Consider the following 24,313-nt stretch of genomic DNA (forward strand, 5'->3'; position numbering starts at 1 on the left):
CCCCCAAAGACACCCCACACACAGACCCCCCACCCCCCACTTACAACCCTACACACACCCCCATTCAACACTCCACCCCTCCACTCACCTCCCCCACTTACACCCCCACCCTACACACACACTCCCCAGATACACCCTCCCACACACACACATACAACCACTCCATCTTCCACGCACACCCCCACTCACACATTCCCCCACACACCGCACCCCTCCACTCACCCCCCAAAGACACCCCACTCACCCCCCCACACACCACTCCCCCACCCCCCACTTACAACCCTACATACATCCCCATTCAACACTCCACCCCTCCACTCACCCCCCCACCCCCCACCCTACACCACCCACCCTCACTCAATACTCCACTCCTCTACTCACCCCCCCCCCCCCCCCCACGCACACACACCACTCAACCCCCCCCCCCCCCCCCACACACACACACACACACCATCAAGGTTCTCGGCTCAGCTCTCTGTGTGTCCAACTGATTGATATCTTTGCTACCCTGACTACCAGGATCCAACTCACCCTCGCGATGCAGAATCGCCGCATTTTATGTACTAAACACCAGCAGCATTTTGTTCTGTTTGGCGGCAGAATGTGCAGCCGGTGTTGATCTGACTTGTGTACCTTTTCATCGGGATGGCATCCCGATTACATGTCGCGAAGCCGGGAAATGGGAAATGCAACCAGTGGCCAGTTACCGCCCCCCCCCCCCCCCCCCGCCTGCCTGTAAGTAAATGTTAACAGGTAGCAGAAACCACATGCTGGCCTTTTCTGCCGGAGTTGTCTTAAAATGTCCCTTCATTGGTGCTGTTTGCGATGCAATGACGAGGCTGAAGACTGATGGTCAAAATGTCATGTTATAACAGCCGCTTAAAGAGTGGGCAAAATGTGATCAGGAATCCATTGGACAGATATATGTATATAAAGTGGAGACCTGTGATTATTGAACCGAGTGGAGCTGGGGTGGGAGGGGGGTAGCCCCCGAGTAGTGCGTTTACCTCAGGTCATTTCAGCTTTCTGCCTGCAAACAACACATCAGAAATGGCTGCAGATTCCGCCAGTCTGAATAGATTGAAGTGGAATAATCCCAGAGAAGAGGGGTTGCTGGGGTTACAGAGCACTGTCTAAAATGGCAGGCGTGCCCCTGATCAGCAATTTGCATAGAATTCCGCCCGTCTGTCTCTCCCCCCCCCCCCCCCCCCCCCCGCATTGTCAGCGGGTCGCTGGCTCTTTATTTGAAATTTTGGCGGGCGATACGACTATTTAGTGCATTAAAAAAAATCAATAGTCTTTTCAAAAGCGTTTCCTTTCAAACCATAATGTATACATGCATTTATAATAACACTGTGGCGATTAGCTGATGGCCAGGACAGTCTCTGGATGTCCTTAAGAAAACGAATGCAACTTAAAAAGGCCAGACAGCAACAGGGAATTCTCATTCTATCCAAGGCAAAGTTACTGTTCACACTGACACACAATATGTTACTGTTACTTTTTACATGTCGATAGAAAGAATACTTGAAGGGATATTAGGGCCAGAACTTCTGAATAGAAGTTATAGTCCGAAATAGTTCCTATTGCAGAAATGGCCACAAAAATAATTAGTTTAAATCAGTACTAGTTACACCGAATCACTCCAAGGAAGGTTGAGATTGAATTGGGACAGAGTGGGAGTTTAATTATTGGGCTGAAGCCTATTTTGCATTTACATTTTGGGCTGGTTAAGAATATATGCAATGCACAATAACTATTTTCAAGCCACTTTTTAAGATTGAAGCCAGAATATTGAAAAAAAAAAGAAACTTCATCTAAGTTTCCTCTCATAGTGAGACTTCTGCACAATTTCATACGGACATATGAATTAGGTGGAGCAAACCACTCGGCCCCTCGAGTAACAAATTAAACGACTCGTTTTACACGATCAAAGCATCCCCCATTTATCCTGTAACTCATATTCCAAAATGAAAAATGAAATGAAATCCAATCTGAAATTGCTACACTTGGAAACGGGTCAGACACAGAGGGTCGTAAAATACAGCGACGGTCTTGTTGGAATGAGATGTCTGATTTGGAGGGGTGGGGGGGGGGGGGGGAAACAATTTTGGATCTAAGCGTTTAAAATCCCCCCCCCCCCCCCCGCCCCATGTCCTCCACCAAGTGCCGCAGAGTGGCACATTGCAAAGTCTGGAACCAAAATCTATGCAAAGGCGCAATGGGGAAAGGACCCTGTCTCAGACCACATAGCGAGGTCCCTGTCTAAGACCACATAGCGATGGGCGGAGGGGTGCGTGTGTGGTGGTGGTGGTGTGGGGGGGGGGGGGGGGGGGGGGGGGGGCGAATGCTGGCAACTGTGTCGCGTCCTTCCTCAGGCTGTGTGCTTGATACGGAATGCACATTATCAATGTTAAACGAGCTATATTATTGAGGCAGCCCCAGAGTGGGACATGCTGTACGCAGACAAGTTGAATTTTACTGCACTCTAATCTTCAAGTGGAAGTGTTTTGCAATGTACTTTTATACATTTTATGAGCGTATTTTTTGGGGGGAGGGAAAGAATATCCCAGTGGCTGAGATTCTGTTGATAGATTGACAATCCCATAATATTCCCCCCCCCCCCCTCCAGATTTATCAAATATTTCACTGAGTTACAAGGCTTGCTGCCTTACTGTTCGTGTTCCGAGAGTAAATGTGCAGCTGGATGGACAATAGTCTGAGAGATCCCTTTTTGGCGGGTAGGGTCCAGAGAGCATCCCTTGCAAACGAATATTTCAGGAATATTATGACTCAAGTTTCGTTCATCGTCCTCCAGGCTATATCTCCTAGCACTTCCACACTCAGGACAATATTAGCGCTGCTGTTTTTTAAATGGAGGGGGGGTCGATAAAGAGAAATTTGACTGAAATGCTCTGTTGAGCGCTAATCGTTGCCCTTTTAAGTGTGCGGTGTTTGTGGGGGGTTGTTGCAGCTGGACGTCACGATAAGGGGCGTGCCCTCCGGCGATATCTACATCTCTCGTTGATTGGCTCTGGGTGAAATGCAATTGCCCAATCCGGCCAGTGGAACAAATGTGAAGAGGAGGCGCCCTTTGCTCAGTCTGTCAGAGAGGTAGCTGTGTGGCCATGGAAGCACAGTGAAGAAAGGGAAAAGGGCAGCAAGCAGCAGATCTGCCCTCCGGAGACACCAGCATGTTCACATGTGTACCCCCTTCCTCGGTGGACATCAGTTTTCATGGGATCCCCGCTTGATTAAATCAGGATTTTACGCGCCCGGGCTTTGAAGATGCTTCTGCTGATACCTTTCACACTTTGGACTTTCCTACTCTGCCTGCTGAAAGCGGCGTATTCTGATTACTCGGTAGATCAGTGCAATTGGAAAGGAAGGTAGGAGGTTGCCCGCTTTAAAGTTGCCCCAGCCAAATGCACCAGTTAAAACCCTCCACTGTATTGTGATGTTTGGGGAACAGTCAGAAACGGGACAAAGTTATCCCCCCCCCCCCCCCCCATCTCAAGTTCCCCACGAATGGCGCCCCCTGCCCAACACTGCCCTACATTTCCACCGGCTGGTGTGAAACTTTATTCTCCAGAAACTTTTTTTTTGTCAATAGAAATGATTTCTAAGTCTCTGATTTGTAATTTGTTGTAAATTTACCTGGCGAAAAACTGAAGGGTTTACATTCTAGACTCTCATTAATCTGTTTGTTGTCAAAAAGGGAACTATACCGTTCCAACAAGACCTTTAAAATCTGTTTATCTTATTGGAAGGCAGTTAAGAGCAACCGGACGAATCCTCCAGAATATTATTCTATCTGGGAAGAACACATTGAGATATGTGTTTAATGCACTGGTAATATTTATTATAAAGGATAATTTGGGCATCAATTAAACGATTCTATTTGATCTCACTGCCTCGCATTCCGACCTCACCCTGTCTTGAACTCTTCTTGTTGTTAGTCCTCCTTTAGCTCATTTCAATTCTTATCCAAAACATCGCTGGGCTAATTGGGACCCTTGAGGGCTTTAAAAAAAAGAGTTTTAGCCTTTAGGGCTGCACTTTCTGTTTGCACATTGGGGGGAGTTTTGTTGCCATAATTGTGAGTTTGCATTCAGCATTTTTATTAAAATGCGAGCCCTTTGTTATTCGTTGGCGCGAACTTTTATTGTCCACTGGGTGAAGTGCAGTGATGCGCTTGACAAGCGGAATCCCATCGCAATCTGTCGCATCTCCTGAGCGTGGGACCGACTGTGCATTTTATCCGCTTATTTTGTGAGCAAGTAACTTTTTTTTCATGAGGGGGATGGTGATGGAGGGGATGGGGTCATTTGTACATTGGGTTTGACTGGGGTGGCTGGGGGTGTTGGGGGGAGATGGTGGAGATTAAAACTCGTGGGGGTGGGGAGACCGATTTAACCAGCAGAGTATTTGTTGCTCCTTATTCCATTGAACGTATCATGGATGTGAGCTTGTTGGTTATAAATGCACAGAGTCCAGTCAAATGAGAAAACTATTTCACAACCAGTGCTTGTTAGCAGGTTAATTCATTTTAATAAATGTGCTAGACGTTCACATAGCTCTGTCCAGTTTACTCTCCTCGAGAAGTACCTGCACAGCTCAAACTCTTTGCGTTTTATTCATTCTGAACAGGTCAGAGCAGGTGGATTTGCGTATTTTTTGCAGTTGCTTAGTGTGGGCTCATGGCGCACTTTAATATATTAGAATCCCTACAGTGCAGAAGGAGATCATTCGGCCCATCGAGTCTGCACCCACCCTCGGAAAGAGCACCCTACTGAGGCCCACTCCTTCACCCCATCCCCGTAACCCTACCTAAGCTGTACATTTTTGGACATTAAGGGGCAATTTAGCACAGCCAATCCACCTAACCTGCATAACTTTGGACTGTGGGAGGAAACTGGAGCACCAGGAGGAAACCCACACAGACACGGGGAGAACGTGCTGACTCCGCACAGTCACCCAAGGCTGGAATTAAACCCGGGACCCTGGCGCTGTGAGGGAGCAGTGCCACCCATTGCGCCATTCTTGGGGATAGGAGGGGTCAGATGTAGTTTAATAAAAGTTTCAATAACTTGCAGGCAGCTCACCCTCAATGCAAAGAAGGCTAAGGCGAGGTTCAAAAGAGGTATTCGCCATTAGTTATCGGGTTTTTGACAAGAGTACAGAAGGAGAAACTTGTTTCCGTTGGAAACAAGTGGCAACTGACAACATAGGAGGGGTGGCACTGCATAGATAGATGTGTGTTTGAGGTGGGGATGATGGAAAGGTGGTACGAGCAGATTCAACAGTAAAAGGGAATTGGATATATTGTACATTGTATAGTGGAGGGGGGATCAACAGGGCATTGAGGCAAAAAAGGCGTTTGTAAATAATTGCATAATCTCCCCCCCCCCCCAAATAGCCAGCACAGGTTTGATGGGCCGAAAGGCCTCCTTCTGCGCTGTATCATTCTATTAAATAAGGTTATCGGTTATACTCTAGGTGTGTCCTATCCATCCTAATAACTATGCAGTTGTGAGTGTAACCCACACAGATCCATTGCACACAATGTTTAAAATGTGAGTAGATGGCTGGGTTTATTTGGTGTATCTAATAGACATTTGTGTTCCCTTGCAGTGGTCTATCCCAGGAGCCCGGCAGCGTGGAGCAGATCTTCCTGCACTGTGCCGAGGGAGATGTGGAGTGGCTGTACCCAGTGGGAGCGCTGCGCCTCAGCCTATCTCCCCGGCTCCCACCGGGGCCGGTGGCCCCAGCCAGCCGGGGGAGCTCCGGGGGCCGCATCACGGCATGTATCAAGCCAGCTGAGAACTTCAGGGGGGCGCAAATCTACCTGGAGAGGAACGGGGAGCTGCAGCTACTGGTCCGGGATCAACACCAGCAGCTGGAGGAAGAGGACCAGGACGCGGTGGAGGCAAAAGTGCATTGTTTTAGCCGCTTGGCCGGTGAGAAGGTGGCTCTTTTCATCCAGTCAACACTTCACAGGGACATCAGCCGCCGCATTGCTGCATTTAAGTACGAACTCCGCGGGGACTGGAGCTCTGGACTGCTGCTCCCTCAACAGATTGAAAGTAAGAAGCCATACTGTGACGTAGATATATATTGGATTGGCTGTCCCTGCTTACAGTTGGTATCATAATCTTTTACAGCAAACAAAAGGCCCTTCGGTCCATCGTCATTGAAGGTTGCCAAACCATTGCTTCTGTTTAATTTAATTTTTTTTTTAGAGTACCCAATTCATTTTTTTTTCCAATTAAGGGGCAATTTAGCGTGGCCAATCCACCTAACCTGCACATCTATGGGTTGTGGGGCGAGACCCACGAAGACATGGGGAGAATGTGCAAATTCCACAAAGACAGTGACCCGGGGCTGGGGTTGAACCCAGGTCCTCGGTGCCATGAGGCAGCAGTGCTAACCACTGCTCCCCATGCCACCCCTGCTTCTGTTGTGAGTTTCACTATGGGGCAGGCTCAAGACCCTTGATCCATCTCAGTTGGAATAGAGTCAGACATTGGAATAGAGTTTTACAGCACACAAAGAGGCGCTTCAGCCCATCATATCTGCAGCAGCCATCAAACACCAATCTATTCTTTGACAAAGAGTCAACCGGACTCATAGAATTTCATAGAATTTACAGTGCAGAAGGAGGCCATTCGGCCCATCGAGTCTGCACCGGCTCTTGGAAAGAGCACCCTACCCAAGGTCAACACCTCCACCTTATCCCCATTACCCAGTAACCCCACCCAACACTAAGGGCAATTTTGGACACCAAGGGCAATTTATCATGGCCAATCCACCTAACCTGCACATCTTTGGACTGTGGGAGGAAACCGGAGCACCCGGAGGAAACCCACGCACACACGGGGAGAACATGCAGACTCCGCACAGACAGTGACCCAAGCCGGAATCGAACCTGGGACCCTGGAGCTGTGAAGCAATTGTGCTATCCACAATGCTACCGTGCTGCCCCTCGAAACGCTAGCTCGCTTCTTTCTCCTCAGATGCTGTCAGACCTCCTGAGATTGCTCAGTATTCTCTCTTTTTTTGTTTCAGATACCAGCTTCCACGGTAATTTAATTTTAACAATCTACTCTTTTAAAAAAAAATTTAGGTACCCAATTATTTTTTTTTCCAATTAAGGGCCAATTTAGTGTGGCTAATCCACCTAACCTGCACATCTTTGGGTTGTGGGGGTGAAATCCACGCAGACATGGGGAGAATGTGCAAATTAACAATCTACTCTAATCCCATTTTCCAGCACTTGGTCTGTAGCCTTGGATGCGACGGCGTTTCGAGTGCTCATCTTAATGTTTCTTAAATGTTGTGAGGGTTCCTGCTTCCAATATCCTTGCAGGCAATGAGCTTCAGATTTCCACCACACGCTGGGTGAAAAAATATTTCCTCAAACCCCTCTAAATTCCCCGCCCCTTCCCTTTAAATCAATGCCTCCCTGTCATATGTCAGTGCTGAGTACATTAAAACTGAGTTGGAAGCAGTTCAGAGAAGGTTCACTTCACTGTTACTTGGGATGGGAGGTTATCTAATGAGGAAAGGTTGGACAAGTTTGGGCCTGGATTTATTGGAGTTCAGAAGATTGAGAGGTGATCTTATTGATTCATATAAGATCCTGAATGGGGTTCACAGGATTGATGTTGAAAGGAGATTCCCCATGTGGGAGAGACATCGAACCAGGGGTCACAGTTTAAAAATAAGCGCTCTCTTATTAAGGACGGAGGTGAGAATATTTTTTTCTCTGAGAGGGTTGTGCATCTTTGGAACTTTCTTCTCCAGAGAGCGGTGAATGCAGGGTCACTGAATACATTTAAGGCAGAGGTGGATAGATTCTTGGCTAACAAGGGATCAAAGTTTATCGGGGTGCTCGGCAGGAATGTGGAGTTGAGGTCACAATCAGATCAGCCATGATCTTATTAAACGGTGAAGCAGGCTCGAGGGGACAAATGGCCCACTCCTGCTCCTAGTTTCTGCATTTGCAGTCCTTCTAGGGTTGCCAACTATGATTAAATCTATTCCTGGAGGTTTCATCACATGACTATCCCCCCCATGCCAGAAGGAGATAACATTTTTTGAGCAGGTTGTAGTTCAATTCATTTTCATTTCAGGGTACCGCTCCAACGGGAGTAAGTTTTAACACAGTGAAAGACAAAGTCATGTGTTTCATCAGCGAGCATATTCATCGTAGTGAAGCATGGCCTTCCTACCCCAATTGAATCATAGAATTTACAGTGCAGAAGGAGGCCATTCAGCCCATCGAGTCTGCACCAGCCCTTGGAAAGAGCACCCTACCTAAGCCCACACCCCCATCCTAGTAACCCCACCAAAGCCTTTTTGGACACTAAGGGCAATTTAGCATGGCCAATCCACCTAACTTTCACATCTTTGGACTGTGGGAGGAAATCGGAGCACTTGGAGGAAACGCACACAGACTCGAGGAGAACGTGCAGACTCCGCACAGACAGTGACCCAAGCCGAGAATCGAACCTGGGACCCTGGAGTTGTGGAGCCACAGTGGTAACCACTGTGCTACTGTGCCACACACAATTGGAAAGCAAAAACATTCATTACATAACTGGACGATGTTTGACTGTCAGTCAGACAGCCATTCCTCCCCCCCCCCCCATTTTCAACATTGTGATAAATGGTAAAGGGAAATAAAAAAAACCTTAATGTCCCAATGATTTTTCTCCAGGGTCACACACAGCTTGTGTCCTGGAGAGTGATCTTCAATTCCTGGAGATGCCAGGCCAATCCTGGAGGGTTGGCAACCCGAAGTCTGCCCTTAATTAGCAATCCTCTATTTGTCAAACATAAAGGGCAGTGAATGAGCAAAACCAGCCAGCTTGTCTGTCTTTGGACATTCCGCCTTGAGATGATATAAAATCACCAACATAGTCCAGGGAATGTTGATTAATTCTACAATGAGGAGATTGACACTTGTGTAGAAAAGAGTGGAGGGGGGAGGTGTCACCATTATCCCTTGAAAAGAAGATTGTAGTTCATTTCAGTTTCATTCAGGGTACGTCTCCGCCTCCAATCAGTTTTCACGCAGTGAAGGAGAGAAAGACATTGGGGGGGGAGTCTCTGTTGGTTGACACCAGAATCGGGGGCTTCTACCAGGGCCAGGGGAAATAGCGAGAGGTGGGCTGTGTGGTTGGGGTGGGCGGGCACGGAACACCATTGCCGCAGCCTGCAAGGCAGCCATGCAGCTGCGCATGTCGCTGACTGCCCTCTGTGAACTTCGTGCCATGGGTCGTATGGGTGACCCCCAGGTCACCCCCCCCCCCCCTCCCCCAGGTGCCCTCTGGCCTCAGCCGACCCATTAACGGGGTGGGCGCGCTCCAGCGCAACCAGTGCCATCTTGTCGGCTGGGATGGTGTGTGTGGGGAGTGACGTGTATATGCTGCTGCAGCTTGTCAGCTTCCTGTGTGTCAATCCCAAAACCGGCGAATCCCGCACCGTTTCTCATAGGAATCGATTGTGTTCCATACAATGCCGATGCTAGCCACCTAAAAGTCGGTGAATTAGTCCAGTTTTGCTGCTGTAGAATTCCACTAATCCTGCCCTGACGTCAACACTTCATCTCAGGGACGGAGAATCCCACCAATATCCAAAAATGATTTACAGCTCATTAATACTTTAGAAATGTGGTGCCTAGTGGTAATGGAAATGACCTGGGAGGATTAAAATGGTTGCAGGTTAGAAAGTTACTGTATTAATGACCCTTCTGTTCACTCTGGGGAGATGGTGGTATTGTGATAATGTCACTGGACTAATAATCTAGAGGTCCAGCCTAATGATCTGGGGACACGGGTTCAAATCTCACTACTGCAGCTGGTGGAATTTAAATTCAATGGAATTGAAAGCTGGGCATTGATTTGCATCCTTGAGGTGGGTAGGAGGAATTGGGAAAATTCTCTCATTACCCACCCTCTATGTTCCTTCATGTTCCCTATGCTAAGCTCTGCCCTTCCACCAACTCCTTATGGCCCTTCATGTCCCCTATGCTAATCTATTGCACTATCATGCCCATTGACCCACTGTCATATGCTTGACTGAGAGCCCAGACAGCTAGTAGGATACTAGAATACCTGCTCCCCAGAGGAAACCTTGTTTGGTTGCTGGCTCAGGCCCTCTACTATCAATTGTACAATGTTTGTGTACACCCAAGTTAAGTGGTTTCAAGTGTTTTGTGTTTTTTGGCTTTTGATTCTTTAAAGGGCCCGGATGATACTTTTATTAGCTTGTAGTACAGATTATATTTAAACACAGGAGGAAGTTATCGCTGAATTTAAAGCATACTACTGTACACTAGAGGGTTCACTGATGTGCACTTTCTAGAATCAATGCGGATGGAAGTGCCATAGCTTGGCATTGAGTGCATGGCGGTGGGCGACCTTTTTAACAAACCTTTCAAAAGCTTCCCTCATGCAGACTCGGCTTCATGACTCCTTTGAGGGGTCGTGAACCGTGACTCTCTAAAATCCCAGCCTGAATCAATGGAAATTGTGGAAGAGCCGGTGATGCCTATTCCCACAATCGAGCTGGCCAGGTTGGGAGCATTGGGTGCATGATTTTGACAGGAACCAGCCCGCACACTTTAAAGGCACTCCCAAAAATCAGAAAAGGGGTTGGGAATTTCAGAATGGGGACCTGCCCACCATTTGTTTTTTTTAAAAGGACTCCCGAATCGACCTGTCTCAGTGAAGTCCAGGCCCTAGTCTTTTTAATGGTGATCATCATCAAATGTGATGTAAACCTAAATGGTTCATTCATATCTTTCAGAGAAGGAAACCTAACATCCTTGCCCCGCCTGACCCACATATGACTCCAGACCCACAGAAACATGGATGACTGTTAACTGCTCTCCAAGGCAGTCAGGGATGGGCAACAAGCACTGGCCTTGCCAAAGATGCCCACATGTCATGAAAGAATATAAATAAATGCTGTGAAGCAGACCATCATGAACAAAAACAATGTCAGTGATGTTCAATATGCCTGCCAACGTCCAGTATGGAGTAGAAGTTGAGAGTTTGCCCCGTGGGCTTGAGAGATCAATGACATTACTTTAATTTGATACAGTTTCACCTCGACTTAATTGAAATAAAAAGTTTGGAGAAATGTTCCTTCAAGTTTTCATAAACCTGATGATGACCCATTGGGAGAAATTTCCTAATTAAAAACCCCAATTCTTTCTCCATGGAAAAGTGAAATACAATTGGTCAAGGCTGAGACAGACAGGTTTTTAATCAGTAAGGGAATCAAGGGTTATGGGGATAAGGTGGGAAAGTGGAGTTGAGGATTATCACATCAGATCAGTCATGATCTCATTGAATGGCGGAACAGATCCGGAGGGCTGAATGGCCTACTTCTACTCCTATGTCTTATGGGCCTCTTTTCCTGTAAGAGAAGCTTGGAAAGTAAAATCCAAAAGGACAATATTTCTAATTGTCTCAATCTGTTTTTCTGAAACTATTTTTATCTAGGATTAAAATTGATTATGTTCCAGCACATCTCAGGGTTATGATCTTGTTCTCAGAAACTATCGTCAGTTTAGTTTCTGACTATTTGTTCTTTGTTGGAGAAAACTACAAATGACCTGAGCAGAGCATTTTTAAATTGGGATTTCAATAGGGCCTTCCCTCCTACAATGCTGCAAAGTTTTTCTGTTGAATTATTTCAAGTCCTTCCAAGCTGCAGTCTAATTCAGGAGCATCCTGTTTTCAACTTTCGATTTTTTTCACAACTTGCTTGGCAATTTTACAAATTCCTTAAGTATACACAATTGACTATGGTCAAGAGAATGCGTGTAAATCCTTTATTTTTCTGATTAGATTATAAGGCTTTGGTACTGGGAGAATCTCCACTTGGTCAGTGATTTCTGGAACTGGTCGCTAAGCAGTCATCATGGGGAACACTTCAGAAAGTAATCTACTGTTTGTTCGTATGTACTTCCCGCTATTATTAGCGAAAGTAAAAGGAGATTGTTTGCAATGGAGGCTTTACAGTTTTGCTGTACAGGGGTTAATCTGGTAGTTATACATGACAGCACTGAAAGATGTTTCTATTTCCAAGTGTGGAGTATTTGATCCAATTTTGGATGTAAAACTTATTTCCTGGACTGAACGAAGCTTGAAACAGTAGCGGTTGTGTGGTCTGAGATTCTTTGCACTGTCAGCAATTCTTCCAGGTTCCACTTTGCACTCCTGAAAGCGCAGTGAAAGCCTTTACGTTGCTCGTCCACAGGGACAGCCAGGTGTGTCTGAACATCAACTTGAAAATGGGTATTTCCAAGGCTTTAATCCCACCCCAGTTTTGTTTCCCATGACGCAGGGACAGAATTTTCCTCCCTTTCCGAAGAACAAGTGCATTATTAGGGTCAAGAATGCTCTTGTCTTTGTAACCCCAATAGCACCCTTGTGGTGGCACAGACAATAGCCCAGTGTGTTGGGTCCAAGACAGAACTTTGCCTTTTTATTGAGATGCATGAAAGATTAAGGATTAGTACAGTTGCCATGGCGATTGTCAAGTATTTCATCATGTCGTTTTGTTTAGCTTTTTAAAAAACCTGGTGCACATACGTTTTGAGATTTTTAGTTTGTTTTGGAGGAAGTAGGTAGAAATAAGATTTGTGGATCTTGCCACTGCAAAGCTTTCCTCAACATAGCTTAAAGTGCAAAACAGCCTATTAGTGTTTTCCTTCCATGTAACCACATTTTCCAAATTATCTCGCAAACTCGAAGCAACATCGATAATATGAGGTCAGTGTTACTTCTGTGTGACACTATAATTGCATTTAAAATGCACAGTATAAAATAAATCCTTTTTTTTAACGCCACAATAAAATTAATTAGAAATTTTAAAAAACAAACATGTGAAATGATTTATTTGTGGTGTCAGCAGAATATATAGAAAGGGTTTGTTCTCTTACCTTCCATTTAATAATAGGTAAAGATTTTTTTCAAAATTGTGAACTTATCCTTTTACAAATGTATTTATGAATTTATTATACATAATGCACTCATTCCCCACCGTTACTAATTCGATGGACGATGTGATGCTGAATTTTTTCAGACAATTTTACAAAAATAAATCATTTATATAGCAACATCAACATCCTTTCCCAGCATTTGGCAAATTATAAAAAAACATTCACAGTCAAATAGCTGGAAAAATCAAGACGCACGTCTAATTCCTTGAACTACTAAAATTAGTTGCACAATTAAAATTCTGAAAATGTGAAAGCATTGTTATCCAGCCAGGGTATTCTACTCCTGCTATGTATCAAAGATATATTTTAAGCTTTATTTTTGCTGCTTGATAGCTAAATAGCAACATCGTTTGAATTATTATTACTTCTTTCAAAACCAACTGGAAAATTCTAACTCAGGCACATTGTGTCTATCTTTGACCTTCCCACTGTTCCGTTCCACCTTTAGCAGCCAAGACTTAAAATACTTGCAGAAGATGGTTGAGAGAGCTTTCTGAACTAGAACTAATTTCAGTGGAATTAAAGCCGAATGTGAGCACATCGTCCTTTATGTATTCAGCTGCATCTTCTGCTCCTGTTTCGCCGCCTTTCTTTGATCCTGTGATTGCACCATGGCTGCATATTCAGAACCAACTGCATATGAGAGGGGTACGGGGAGCAGGAGGAGATCATTTCAGTCTTCGTGCGAGATTATGGCTATTCTGCAACCTAACTTAGTATACCCATCTTTTCCACATGTTCCGTAACACTTTTGGCCAACAAAAACCTGACACCCTCCGTTTTAAAATTAACAATTAGGGCAGCACGGTGGCGCAGTGGTTAGCACTGCTGCCTCACGGCGCCGAGGACCCAGGTTCGATCCCGGCTCTGGGTCACTGTCCGTGTCGAGTTTGCACATTCTCCCTGTGTTTGCGTGGGTTTCGCCCCCACAAGCCAAAGATGTGCAGGGTAGGTGGACTGGCCACACTAAATTGCCCCTTAATTCGAAAAAATGAATTGGGTGCACTAAATTAAAACAAAAAAACTAACAATTTATCGAGCGTTGAAAAGGGTTCCAAATTTCTATCACCCTTTTTTGTTGAGAAATGTCTCCTAATTTCACTCCTGAAAGGTCTGGCTCTAATTCTAAGTCTGTTCCCTCCAGTCCAATCAGCAGAAATAATTTCTATCTATCCTATCAGTTCCCCTTAATATCTTGAATGCTTCAATTAAATCACCCCTTGACCATCTAAATTCCAGGGAATTTGACCCTTGTTTGTGTAATTGCTCCTCGTAGTTTAACCTTCGGAGTGCAGGTATTATTCGAGTAAATCTACACTACACTCTACTCTTCCAGGTCAATATATTCCTCTTAAGGTGTATGCTCAAAACTGTTCTCAGTCCTCTACCTACAGTTCAGTTGTTAAATCAAATGCAGTGTGGGAGGCTCTCAGACTGTGTTAGATTCAGATTTCACTGACTGGTTCCAGCAGCCCTGTTCAGAGTAAGTAGTCAACTGCGGCAAGCCAAGCTATCCGAATATATTTTTTGTTTAAATGGACAGTTTCATAAAATGAAAATCATATAAGGCCACCTCTCTTTTTCCATATATTAACCCACACTGCCAGGTTTCTGCTGCACCTTGACATGAACAGGCATTTCACTGGTGCCAAAGTCTAGTAAAGCAAGGTGCTTAGGAAATAATAATAAAGATTATTAGTGTCACAAGTAGGCTTACATTAACACTGCAATGAAGTTACTGTGGAAATCTTCTAGTTGTCACACTCCAGCGCCTGTTCAGGTACACTGAGGGAGAATTCAGAATGTGCAATTTACCTAACAAGCACGTCTTTCGGGACTTGTGGGAGGAAACCGGAGCACCCAGAGGAAACCCACGGCGACGTGGGCAGAACGTGCAGACTCCGCACAGACAGTGACCCAAGGCTGGGATCGAACCCGGGTCCCTGGCACAGTGAAGCAACAGTGCTACCCACTGTGTTACTGTGTTCCCCAGTGTTGCTCTGTTTCTCTGGTTATGAATATGGCGGTCAATATGGTCGCCTTCCTTAATCATAATTACGTTTGCTTTAGAGTCGCCAGGTATCTTTTGATACCGCCACAAGGTTCAAACCCGAATAATGATCAAAGAGCCAATACACCAGTTAGTTAGTTCAAAGTCAATACTATTTATTTACACACACAGTAATATCTACACATGCACAAAGTACTACAAACTAAACTATCTCTAGCATTAATGCCTATACTTTGCTTCGGGTGCCCACTCAGTCAGAGGAACAATGGCCGTTGTTCGGATCTGAGGCTGTTGGGTTCGAAGGGGTACAGGAGAACAGCTAAGGTCGTCCGTCTGGTAGCGAGCATTGACCTTGGACTGACTTGCTTCTGGTGGAGCTGGTGGAAGGATCTCTCCACTTTGAGAGCCAATTCCAAGAGAATGATTCTCTCTCGGGGCCTTCTTCTTATGCCCGAAGGTGCTTCGCGTGCTTTTGGGCGGGCCTTGAACTTGGCCCCAATTAATTGGGCCGTATCTTGGTCACTTGTATTGATCTTGACTAATAAAGGGGTGGGTGCCTTGTAGTCTGGGCGGGTCCTATGTGGCCGTTGGCCTTGCTTTGTTTACGCTTTCGGTTTGGAGAACTGGCGCCGCGATGTCTGGAGCTAGATCGGTTGCTTGAGTGTCTTTCCTTTGTTCCCGGAGATGGGCCATCAATATGTTAATTGCCCGACAGTTTCAGTCCCATCTGGGAGCTGTTTCTTCAATATGCGTACAGGCTCTGTGCCTGCCTGCTTTCTTAACATTGTCCATAATTCCCTACATTCATTGCGAGCATCCATTTTGTATTCTGGAAGTGGCCATCCCAGATGGCTACACCAATACTGATGTGAAAACACTAGGCAAGGCCTTTTTTTTGTGGTCAAAAATGCCAAGCTATTAAGCGGCATGGTGGTGCAGTGGTTAGCACTGCTGCAGCACGGCGCCGAGGACCCGGGTTCGATCCCAGCCCTGGGTCACTGTCCATGTGGAGTTTCTACATACTCTCTGTGTCTGCGTGGGTCTCACCCCCACAACACAAGATGATGTGCAGGGTAGGTAAATTGCCCACGCTAAATTGTCCCTGATGAAATGAAAATCGCTTATTGTCGCAAGTAGGCTTCAAATGAAGTTACTGTGAAAAGCCCCTAGTCGCCACATTCCGGCGCCTGTTTGGGGAGGCTGGTACGGGAATTGAACAGTGCTGCTGGTCTGCTTTAAAAAATTGGAAAAAAAGAATTGGGTACTCTAAATTTATATTTAAAAAATGCCAAGGTATTTCTATCACAGAAGAACCTCAGGAAGGGTTTAAACTAATTTGGCAGGGGAATGTGAACTGGATTTGTAGTCCAGCCACTAAGGTAGCCGATGTTCAGGATGTCAAAGCATGTAGTGAGGCGGTAGGGAAGGTAATACTTACAAAGGAGAGTATTTGTAGGCACGGAGATGGGTTGAAGTGTGTACACTTCAACGCGAGAAGCATCAGGATTAAAGTGGGTGAACTTAAGGCATGGATCGGTACTTCGGACTACGATGTGGTGGCCATCACGGAAACCTGGATAGAAGAGGGGCAGAAATGGTTGTTGGAGGTTCCTGGTTACAGATGTTTCAATAAGATTAGAGCGGGTGGTAAAAGAGGTGGTGGGGGGGGGGGGGGGCGGTGGCATTGTTAATTAGAGATAGTATAACAGCTGCAGAAAGGCAGTTCGAGGAGGATCTGCCTACTGAGGTAGTATGGGTTGAAGTCAGAAATAGGAAAGGAGCAGTCACCTTGTTGGGAGTTTTCCATAGGCCCCCCAATAGCAGCAGAGATGTGGAGGAACAGATTGGGAAACAGATTTTGGAAAGGTGCAGAAGTCACAGGGTAGTAGTCATGGGTGACTTCAAATTCCCAAATATTGAGTGGAAACTCTTTAGATCAAATAGTTTGAATGGGGTGGTGTTGTTGCAGTGTGTCCAGGAAGCTTTCCTAACACAGTATGTAGATTGTCCGACCAGAGAGGAGGCCATATTGGATTTGGTACTTGGTAATGAACCAGGGCAAGTGATAGATTTGTTAGTGGGGGAACATTTTGGAGATAGTGACCACAATTCTGTGACTTTCACTTTAGTAATGGAGAGGGATAGGTGCGTGCAACAGGGCAAGGTTTACAATTGGTGGAAGGGTAAATACGATGCTGTCAGACAAGAACTGAAGTGCATAAGTTGGGAACATACGCTGTCAGGGAAGGACACAATTGAAATGTGGAACTTGTTCAAGGAACAGATACTACGTGTCCTTGATATGTATGTCCCTGTCAGGCAGGGAAGAGATGGTCGAGTGAGGGAACCATGGTTGACAAGAGAGGTTGAATGTCTTGTTAAGAGGAAGGAGGAGACTTATGTAAGGCTGAGGAAACAAGGTTCAGATAGGGTGCTGGAGGGTTAAAGATAGCCAGGAGGGAACTGGAGAAAGGGATTAGGAGAGCTAAGAAAGGGCATGAAAAATCTTTGGCGGGTAGGATCAAGGAAAACCCCAAGGCCTTTTACACATGTGAGAAATATGAGAATGACTAGAGCGAGGGTAGGTCTGATCAAGGACAGTAGCGGGAGATTGTGTATTGAGTCTGAAGAGACAGGAGAGTTCTTGAATGAGTACTTTTCTTCAGTATTTATGAATGAGAGGGGCCATATTGTTGGAGAGGACAGTGTGAAACAGACTGGTAAGCTCGAGGAGATACTGGTCAGGAAGGAAGATGTGTAGGGCATTTTGAAAAACCTGAGGATAGACAAGTCCCCTGGGCCTGAAGGGATATATCCAAGGATTCTATGGGAAGCAAGAGATGAAATTGCAGAGCCGTTGGCAATGATCTTTTCGTCCTCACTGTCAACAGGGCTGGTACCAGGGAATTGGAGAGTGGCGAATGTCGTGCCCCTGTTCAAAAAAGGGAATAGGGATAACCCTGGGAATTACAGGCCATTTAGTCTTACTTCGGTGATAGGCAAAGTAATGGAAAGCGTACTGAGGGATAGGATTTCTGAGCATCTGGAAAGACACTGCTTGATTAGGGATAGTCAGCACAGATTTGTGAGGGGTAGGTCTTGCCTTACAAGTCTTATTGAATTCTTTGAGGAGGTGACCAAGCACGTGGATGAAGGTAAAGCAGTGGATATAGTGTACATGGATTTTAGTAAGGCATTTGATAAAGTTCCCCATGGTAGGCTTATGCAGAAAGTAAGGAGGCATGGGATAGTGGGAAATTTGGCCAGTTGGATAACAAACTGGCTAACCGATAGAAGTCAAAGAGTGGTGGTAGATTGCAAATATTCTGCCTGGAGCCCAGTTACCAGTGGCATACCGCAGGGATCAGTTCTGTGTCCTCTGCTGTTTGTGATTTTCATTAATGACTTGGATGAGGGAGTTGAAGGGTGGGTCAGTAAATTTGCAGACAATATGAAGATTGGGGAGTTGTGGATAGGAGGAGGGCTGTTGTCGGCTGCAAAGAGACATAGATAGGATGCAGAGCTGGGCTGAGAAGTGGCAGATGGAGTTTAACCCTGAAAAGTGTGAGGTTGTCCATTTTGGAAGGACAAATATGAATGCGGAATACTGGGTTAACAGTAGGGTTCTTGGCAATGTGGAGGAGCAGAGAGACCTTGGGGTCTATGTTCATAGATCTTTGAAAGTTGCCACTCAAGTGGATAGAGCTGTGAAGAAGGCCCATGGTGTGCTAGCGTTCATTAGCAGAGGGATTGATTTTAAGAGCCGTGAGGTGATGATGCATCTGTACAAAACCTTGGTAAGGCCATATTTGGAGTACTGTGTGCAGTTCTGGTCGCCTCATTTTCGGAAGTATGTGGAAGCTTTGGAAAACGTGCAATGGAGATTTACCAGGATGTTGCCTGGAATGGAGAGCAGGTCTTACAAGGAAAGGTTGAGGGTGCTAGGCCTTTTCTCATTGGAACGGAGAAGGATGAGGGGAGACTTGATAGAGGTTTATAAGATGATCAGGGGAATAGATAGAATAGACAGTCAGAGACTTTTTCCCGGGTAGAACAAACCATTACAAGGGGACATAAATTTAAGGTGAATGGTGGAAGACATAGGGGGATGTCAGAGGTAGGTTCTTTACCCAGAGAGTGGTGGGGGCATGGAATGCGCTGCCTGTGGAAGTAGTTGAGTCGGAAATATTAGGGACCTTCAAGCGGCTATTGGATAGGTACATGGATTATGGTAGGATGATGAGGTGTAGATTAATTTGTTCTTAATCTAGGACAAAAGTTCGGCGCAACATTGTGGGCCAAAGGGACTGTTCTGTGCTGTATTTTCTATGTTCTATGAATATAATATCATCCTTATGCTTTCTGGTATCTAGGATCCAAAGCAAGAGATTTTGGAAGCCTGGGGCAGTTCTATCTTGAATATACACAATTAAACAAATGAATGGTTTTCCTGGAATTCTTGATATCATTGCCATTACATTTCAAACTGGGATGCGCAATAGGGAAAAGGAACTAACCAAGATGATTGTTGCCTGCCTGTTCTTCAGGCTTAATTTAATCTTCTCACCAAAGCCCTGGGGTTAACTTGGTTCGTTACACTGCAGAATGCTGACCAGTTCTGGATTTTGTTTTCTGTATGGTACAGTGATAAGCTACCAGCATAGAGTCAAAGGTCAGAAGGACAGTGAGACTTCTAACTCCCAAAAATAAAATCCTTAATTTCTGAAAGCATGTTTAGGAAGTGGATGGAATTAAGTCAGATAGTCAAAATGAGTGAATTGGGTATGGATTTCAACAGACATCATCACTTGAATAATATATTTCTATTTACAACTGTCCTGTGTTGAAAATAATAGATTGCTTAGATCTGCATATCAAGTTATATTTGTTGAGGGACAGATTTTTGCTCTGATTCAGTAACCACCATTGAGGAAGTGAAGGTTAGAGATGCACTACCAAAAGAACATTGCCCTTACTTTGCGAACTAGAATTGAGGTTTGACATGTGTGCCTGCAATCATTTTGAAGTTTAGCTGCTGCCAAGCACTGCCAGTAGACATTCAAAGCTGTAAATCATTCACTGTAATCCGAATTTAACCCTTGTTACTTTCACCCTTAAACTGAACCCACCTAATACTTTACTATTGGCTGCTCTAGTACCATCCATCTTCCCAATATTCTTTGCACATTTGATATCCCTCTCTTGTATTACCTGCAGCCAAGTTAGCTTAAACCCTCCCCAGTAGCAGTAGCAAATTGCTCTGTAAGGATATTATATCCCAACTCTGTTTAGGCAAAACCCACTCGGCATGTACAAGTCCCATCTCCCCCTAGAACTGACCCCAATGGCCCAAGAATATAACGCTCTCCCGCCTGTACTATCTCACTCGCCACACATTCACTGCTTTATGTTATTTCTATCGTCACCTGCCTGTGGTACTGGGAGTAACTGGAAATTAGTACTTTTTGAGGTCCTTCTTGCTAATTCCCAACCTAGCTCCCTGAATTCTGACTGCAGGGCTACACCCCTCTTTCTGCCTACATTGTTGATATGGACTCTTGACTGCTGGCTGTTAACAACCTCGCCCCCTCCCCCATCCCGCATCTGCAGCCATTCAGTGACATCCTTGACTCTGGTACCAACGAAGCAACACACCGGCTTGAATTCACATCTGCGGACGCAGTAACATCTGTCTCTTCTAAATTAGAGTTACGGTGCATAGATGTGTGGTGAGTTACAGGTGCAGATTGCAATGTGGAAATATATGATGTCGCAATGGCAGAAATCTGGCTTGAAGGGTACGACTGGGTATTAAATATTTATGTACACGAGATGTTCAGGAAAAGAGGAAGACTGGCAGAATTGATTAAGGAGAGCACTGCATTGTTGGATAGAGAGGATGTCCGAGAGGGGTCAGGAACTGAATCGATTTGGTTCGAGCTAAGGAGCAAAAAGGATGCAATCACATTGCTTAGTGTAGTTTATAGGCGACTAACTAGTGGGAAAGATGTAGAGGAACACATTTTCAAGGAAATTATAAAGAAACGCAAGAATTTTCGAGTCGTTGTGATGAGGGACTTCAATGATTCAAATATTGACAGGGATAGTAGAGGTGTAAGAGGGCAGAGATGGACAAGAGTTCCTAGAGTGTTCGGGAGAATTTTCTACAGCAGTATGTATCCAGTCCAACGAGAAAGAAGGCACTGCTAGACCTGGCTCTTAGTAATTAGGTGAGCCAAGTGAGACTTGTGTCAATAGGGGAACATTTAAGGAACAGTGATCATTGTATTACAATGTTTAGGTTGGGTCTGGAAACGTACTAGGAGAAATCCAGAGCAAGAATAATTCACCGGGGGAGAAGCAATTTCAATAGGATGAGAATGGATCTGACCCAGACAGACTGGAATCAAATACTGACTGGCAGAAAAAGAGAACGGGCAGGCACAGTCAAGGTATATTTCTGTGAAAGGGACAGGTAGGGCAAGCAAATCCAAAGCTTCCTGGATGCTGAAAGAGGTAGATTTATGGTGAAGCCGAAAAGGTGTGTTCATGACAGATGTCCGGTGGATAAAACAATTGAGAACCAAGACGAATATAGAAGGTTCAGAGAGGAATTGAAAAAGGCAGCAGGTCCTCGGTGCCGTGAGGCAGCAGTGCTAACCACTGCGCCACCGTGCCGCCCCAGGTAATTGAAGAGTTTTAAGAAAGTATTGATGAACAATGCTTTTGATCAATTGTTTTTGTAGATATTTAACTGTGAATGGAAAATGTTAAGTAAATTGAAGAAAGGTTGTAGCGGTGTTTATGATCAGAAAGAACAATCTCTAGACTGGGTGGCACAGGGGGCTAGAAAGGCATTGCTCATCACCTGAGATCAGGGTTCAAATTACATTTTAGATGCCACCCTTAAAGCTTGAGGAACATAATTCACAGTTTGTGAGTCCATTTCTGAATGGGCATGGGCCCAAAACATAAAACTACCGAGATGTGTACTTCCACCCAGAAGACACTCGCAATCCTTTAACTCTACCATAATCGTCTTCCCCACCGTCAGAAATCCTTGCCCACCCCCCTGCCCTTTCAAACCAGTACCCCATCTCCAATCCGTCTCTCCTGCCAAGCCATTGAATGTATTGTTGCCTTCCAAATCCATGCCCTCCCTCCTTAGAATATCTGGTGCGAATCCTTCTAATCAGATTTCCACTTTGTGCAAAGTCACAAATGGCACCTTCGTTGGTGACTTGGGTAAACTTTCCACTGTTGAGCACAAAATTTGGCTCCAATGCCACCCCACCATTAGTCTGCTGGGTGCGATACCACTGGCTGGGTTTCATTCTTTTTATCCTGTCAAAATTGAGAATCATCTGTAATGACTTCTCATGCCTGCACCATTAGCTCTGGTGTTCCCTATAAAAAATTGTGCATGACTCCTTTCCTTCCTTATTTTCAGCCATGCTCCCCCATTGGCAACGTCATCCCAAAACACAACACAATGTTAGTTTTCACATGTACGCTGACTATATGCACTTCCAACTTTCTTGATCCCTTCACTGTATCCAGATTGACTGCATGTCCGACATCGGTATTGGATGAGAAGAAATTACCATCATTTTTATAAGTTTAGAGTACCCAATTAATTTTTTCCAATTAAGGGGCAATTTAGCATGGCCAAACCACCTTGCCTGCGCATCTTTGGGTTGTGGGGGCGAAACCCATGCAGACACAGGAAGAATGTGCAAACTCCACACGGAGAGTGACCCAGAGCCGGGATCGAACCTGGGACCTTGGCGCCGTGAGGCAGCAGAGCTAACCCACTGCGCCACCGTGCTGCCCAAATTACCATAAATTAATTACAGGAAAGACAGAAGTTCTTGAGCGAGATTTACAGGCTGTTTGCACCAGCGGAAAATTATGGTCCCATACCGGCGCAATGGTTTCCTGGTGATGAGGGGTGTTGTCACCGGAAATCTCATTGCCAATGGCGGGGTCGGTAGATCCCACTGATGGGCTGCGTCCACCTCTGAAAAACACCCGGCGGGGTGGTCGGTAAGTTCCGCCCCTTGTGTTTGATTCCCTTCACAAATACCTTTTCCTTGCCACCGACTGAATGGATGAATGGATCACTTTCCGTGGAAACTATTTGAGGCTGAACCAGACTTCAACCTTGGTGTCAAATCTTGTTCTGTAACTCTCTGTGAAGCACGATGGGATATTGTATTATAGAAATACATAGGTGGTGGTTTTGCTGGTATTTCGAAACAGGTCACATTAGGGCTGCAGCTGTTCTTTTCTGACACTTTGGACTCCTTCTTGAGAAAGAATAGGGAGAGCTGTATTGTAGTGGTAGTCGTGTAATTTAATGTTAAGGCTGAGTGGTAAATGTTTAAAAATTCCCCTTACCTGTACAGGTGGTTTAACTAAACTGACGCAGAAACTTTAAAGAATAACGATGTGGGGAAGGGGGAAGAGGGTAAAGCACAGCCTGTGGACTTAATGGGTCAAATGGCTTCCTTCTGTGTTGGAATAGCTCTATGAGTGGAATTGTCCAACCCTCTCATGGGCGGGGTTGGGGGGGGGGGTTTGTAGAGGGCAGGAGGAGGAAGTGTGAAGCCGGTAAATGCAACGAGCCGCTCAGAAGTAGATCGGCGTCGGTGGGACCAGAAAATCCCACTGGGAGGAGGGCCAGGAAAATGGCTATGATCACACATATACATGTTTATGCATACAACAGAATATACACCGATGTATCAATGTTACTTCCTGAACACTTTTTGTTGTAATATTTAATCCCGCTACCCAGGCAACAAAGAAAGAAGTATTTTTAATTTTATTTATTTGAACTGAAGTTGAACCATGATCCAGAAGTCCAAGGACAGTGTGATAATCCTCTGCATCTGAAGAACATTTGAATAGAGATCCATCTGTAGGTAGTTTGTCAAGGGAAAAAAACTGTGATTTGATTTTAGTCTTCGCATAATGAGAGGAACAGTGCTATAAGCGCTATGCTCCGATATTTGTTTGGATTAAGTATGAATTCATTTGACTTCACTGTAAGTGCTATACATCAGTTTGCATTTTCAGGTCAAATCCGGTCAATTAACTCAACAAAGGAGACCTGTCATCAGAGGCAGAATAAGTCCCTTCATTATCATGCTTCAGCTCTTTTTTTTTTAATCCCCCAAGTCATTTTGTGGTAAAACTAGAAGATTGACTTCATGCACCATGAAGCATAATATCATCTGACTGTTTTATTACAGTGGAAGAGAACATGTTATGTGAGT

The 24,313-nt window shown here is 45.2% G+C and overlaps 1 protein-coding gene across 1 annotated transcript in view; it reads left to right on the top strand.

The window, feature by feature from the left end:
• Positions 1-3,089: 3,089 nt before the first annotated feature.
• The window catches only part of metrn (meteorin, glial cell differentiation regulator), a 54,503-nt gene continuing 33,279 nt past the window's right edge, over positions 3,090-24,313 (top strand). The window contains exons 1-2 of the mRNA XM_072480820.1: positions 3,090-3,389; positions 5,635-6,086. Of these exons, the coding sequence (XP_072336921.1) occupies positions 3,289-3,389; positions 5,635-6,086 (553 nt within the window). The 5' untranslated portion in view covers positions 3,090-3,288. The remainder of the gene's footprint in view (positions 3,390-5,634; positions 6,087-24,313) is intronic.

Source organism: Scyliorhinus torazame, chromosome 17 (assembly GCF_047496885.1).
Source record: "Scyliorhinus torazame isolate Kashiwa2021f chromosome 17, sScyTor2.1, whole genome shotgun sequence".
In the NCBI taxonomy this organism is placed as follows: domain Eukaryota; kingdom Metazoa; phylum Chordata; class Chondrichthyes; order Carcharhiniformes; family Scyliorhinidae; genus Scyliorhinus; species Scyliorhinus torazame.